The 3,315-nt window shown below is 39.8% G+C and overlaps 1 protein-coding gene across 1 annotated transcript; it reads left to right on the forward strand.

Moving 5' to 3' along the window:
• Nucleotides 1–2,184: 2,184 nt before the first annotated feature.
• Nucleotides 2,185–3,315, forward strand: PCYB_112760 (hypothetical protein; the record flags this gene model as incomplete). Its single annotated transcript, XM_004223154.1, has 2 exons — nucleotides 2,185–2,425; nucleotides 2,474–3,315. The coding sequence occupies 2 exons, from the start codon at nucleotides 2,185–2,187 to the stop codon at nucleotides 3,313–3,315; spliced, it is 1,083 nt and encodes a 360-aa protein (XP_004223202.1).

The raw sequence follows: 3,315 nt of genomic DNA on the forward strand, positions 1-3,315 counted from the left end.
CCTTAGCTGTTTGTTCAGGTGGTTTTGCACAAAAATGAGTTTAACAGGGTGTGTTGCACAAATGAGCATAAAACTTGTGGGCACACGCTTCAAGAAGAAAAAACGGTATAGTCGTTGTTGTAGGCCTTTTCGATCTTTGATAGAAAAAACTTAGGCTCATTGAAGGATGCGTTCCCTTTGTACGATCAACTTAATGTATTATTTGTTCCTTTCGCAAATGGTTGCAATTTTGGAATGTTGTTTTAGGGATGCCCCATTACATACTGTAGGGGGTGCTTGTGCAGGCTGGGCGTTAAAAGGTGTTTCGAGTTCTTACAATTACGAGCTGCGCATAGCTATGCATAAATATGTGTATACATATAGTCATAATTTTGGAAGCATGTAGATACTTGCTTATGCCTTGCTACGTATACTTAAACTTTTAATATTGGAATACAAACAAACACGCGCAGGAACAGGGGTAACATATTCATTATGGCGGGTGAACGCACGGGAAAAGGGGAACAGCAAAGTAACTTTGCGGGCAGCGCGAAACGGTCACTATTCTTGACTATCCATTTTGCAGTTAGTCCCCCTCTACGCATTCTTTAGAAAAAGGACCCCAATGAAAAGCAACGTGACGGTCATGTGTAGCACGAATAAATGTTACCCATTCGTGCAACAATTGATAACAATTTGCACCTATTTTTTCATCAATCATGGTTAAAACGTCTGGGGGATTACGCACATATGGGTGATGGCCTATATTCACACAAAGGTGCCAACACGAACATGCACATATGCAAATATGTGTACATAACAAGGGGCGCATAAAACCCACGAGCAAAGTGCGCACCACAAAAAAGAAATCTTCACATAAATTCGCCTCCCTTTTTGTTTTGCTTAAATGGTGTTTGAGTCCTTACAGGACAATACCGCACTAACCCATAAAATTTTGCGCATTAATGCTTTTCCCTTGGTGAGCAAAGGACGCTTTCGTTTCATCTAACGCAAAAATTGTCACATTTTTGCTGCACAGGAAAAAAAAAAAAGGTCAAGCGGTTGGGTAAACGAGAGAACGAACAAACGAACGAATAAAAATTTGCGTTCATTTTTCCCCCTCGCATGTGTCTGATTTTTCTTAACTGCGCTCACGTCTGTGGAAATGTTAGAGTGTTCGTATGTCATAACTGCGTCATGTGGATGGACAAGCAATTATGCAAAAGGATAAATATTTTCCGTGATTGTCCAAAATAAAACGAAACAGCGCGATCGTTTTTTCATTTCATTTTACACTTTTTCCTTTCCCGTCCGCGTTATCTCCGGAAGTTCAAATCACGCAGGTGTGTATGAGCGAATGGTTGAAATTATTGAGTGAAAAGGATATTGCGTAATCAAAATGGTACACTTGTCCGTCCTGCGCGAAAGGGAAACAAAATTTACTTCCGCTAGCATTTCCGCGCGCACTCTCCCGGCCACGTCCGTTTTTTCCACCCCAGTACAGTAAAAAACAATTTCACTTGCCAAAGGAAGTTATGAACACTCCTTTGATGATATACCATACCCCCGCGCTCAGCACACACCGCTTTTTGCATTACATTTTTGTCCCCCAAAAAAGAAAGTTAACGACACATTCGTAGGACGCTCACGGCGCATTCATATTAATGCGAGTGTCAACGTGAGTAATACCATGTGAATAACACCCGTCAAGTGCTAAATTTTTCTTCCTTTTTTTCCCTTTTCAAACTTTCCTGCGAATTAACCACCCCATTTTTGGTGCTTTCCGCTGCCCCTGCCCCCTACGCTTAAATTTACATGTGCATGTACAAAATGTGCGATAAGCAATAAAGACGGTATGCCATTTGCGCGAAATGGTTTACTGCCTGTGAAGGACGCCCTGTTAATCAATCGCAGTTCCTTTAAAGTGCGAAGCAGTTTGTTTCCTGGAAATGAAAATTGCTTACAAATAGACACCTTTTGATTGGAAAGCGACTAAGCAACTACGTGGTGCTCGTCATTTCTGTTTCCTTCGACTTCACGGGCGTGTATGGATATGCAGGCACTTATGCCAACAAGCATAAACACCCACGCGTATGTGCTACGGGCGGAGTGGCCACCCCTTTTTGCGATTCCGAGTCCCCTACGACGGCTCCCCACTATAGAAGACCATCACCAAACAAACAAACAAGCAAAAAAGTGGGAGAAATGAAAAAAATAGCCCAAAGATGTTTTTCCCCCATCGTGTACGCCCTACTATTGTTATATCAGAAGGCAGCAAAGAGCTCATACGTAGACATAACTCTACTAAACGATAACTTTTTTGATGACATGCTAAAAACAGAGTTGTCCTACATGAGCAATCACTTAACATTTAATGACAATAATAAGTCCAACAAGAGAAAAAAACGAAATGATGCAGCGGTAGATGACGTCGTTTTGCTAACAAGTATGTTATCTCAAATTATTCCATCCAATTTTTCAATTTACTCATTAGACATTCCAAACGAAATGACAAGTAGCGCAAGCAACGATGTTAATAACTTCCTAGATTTGATAAACTTATACGACTCGGAAATTAACAACACAGTTACGAACCATCTGAACCAAACACAACCAGTAAAAGGCTGTGAAGATGACATAAAAAATAACAACTGTGATAGGGATGTGCTAACATGTATTACTTTAAAAAAGGATAAATTATCCGATAGTTGTAAGAAGTCCCTAAGTAATTCCCTACTGTACTCCTGCATCGACGATGTTATGCTCTACTGCGGGGACTACTCGAAATTTTCAAAGGTACACAAGTGCCTGAAAAAAAATTTTTACCACTTGAGTAATAAGTGCCTAAACATTTTAAGCTACTATGAAAATATAATGCACAAATTGCACAAAATTAAGAATAAGCCCTACAGCAACCAGGAGCATTTGTTTTTAGAAAGAGAAAAGGGAGGAGCAACAGTCGGCAACTCGAGCAACGTCAATGATCATGATAATAACACCCCAGGCGGAAAATACAACCGGACCGTTAATGACAGTCGAAATGGAAATGACGCGAAATATAACCTTTTCAACGATAATGATGCTAATCATAAATCTACCATGGCTGATAATTTAAGAAAAGGATATGGTCATTATATTTTTCCGTCCATGGATTACAATTACCTGATCGATTTCAAATCAAGAAGTTTTGGATATAAATCCTTTTTGTACTTTTTTGTTTGCCTCCTTATTTCGTTCCTACTGTACATATTAATAATTTGTATCAAGAAATATTACGTTGCGGATTCGAACAACTTTTTTGTAAAAGCTGAGAAGACTAAGCTGGCACAGTTGTGA

The sequence above is a fragment of the Plasmodium cynomolgi genome, chromosome 11, assembly GCF_000321355.1.
Source record: "Plasmodium cynomolgi strain B DNA, chromosome 11, whole genome shotgun sequence".
Lineage (NCBI taxonomy): Eukaryota > Apicomplexa > Aconoidasida > Haemosporida > Plasmodiidae > Plasmodium > Plasmodium cynomolgi.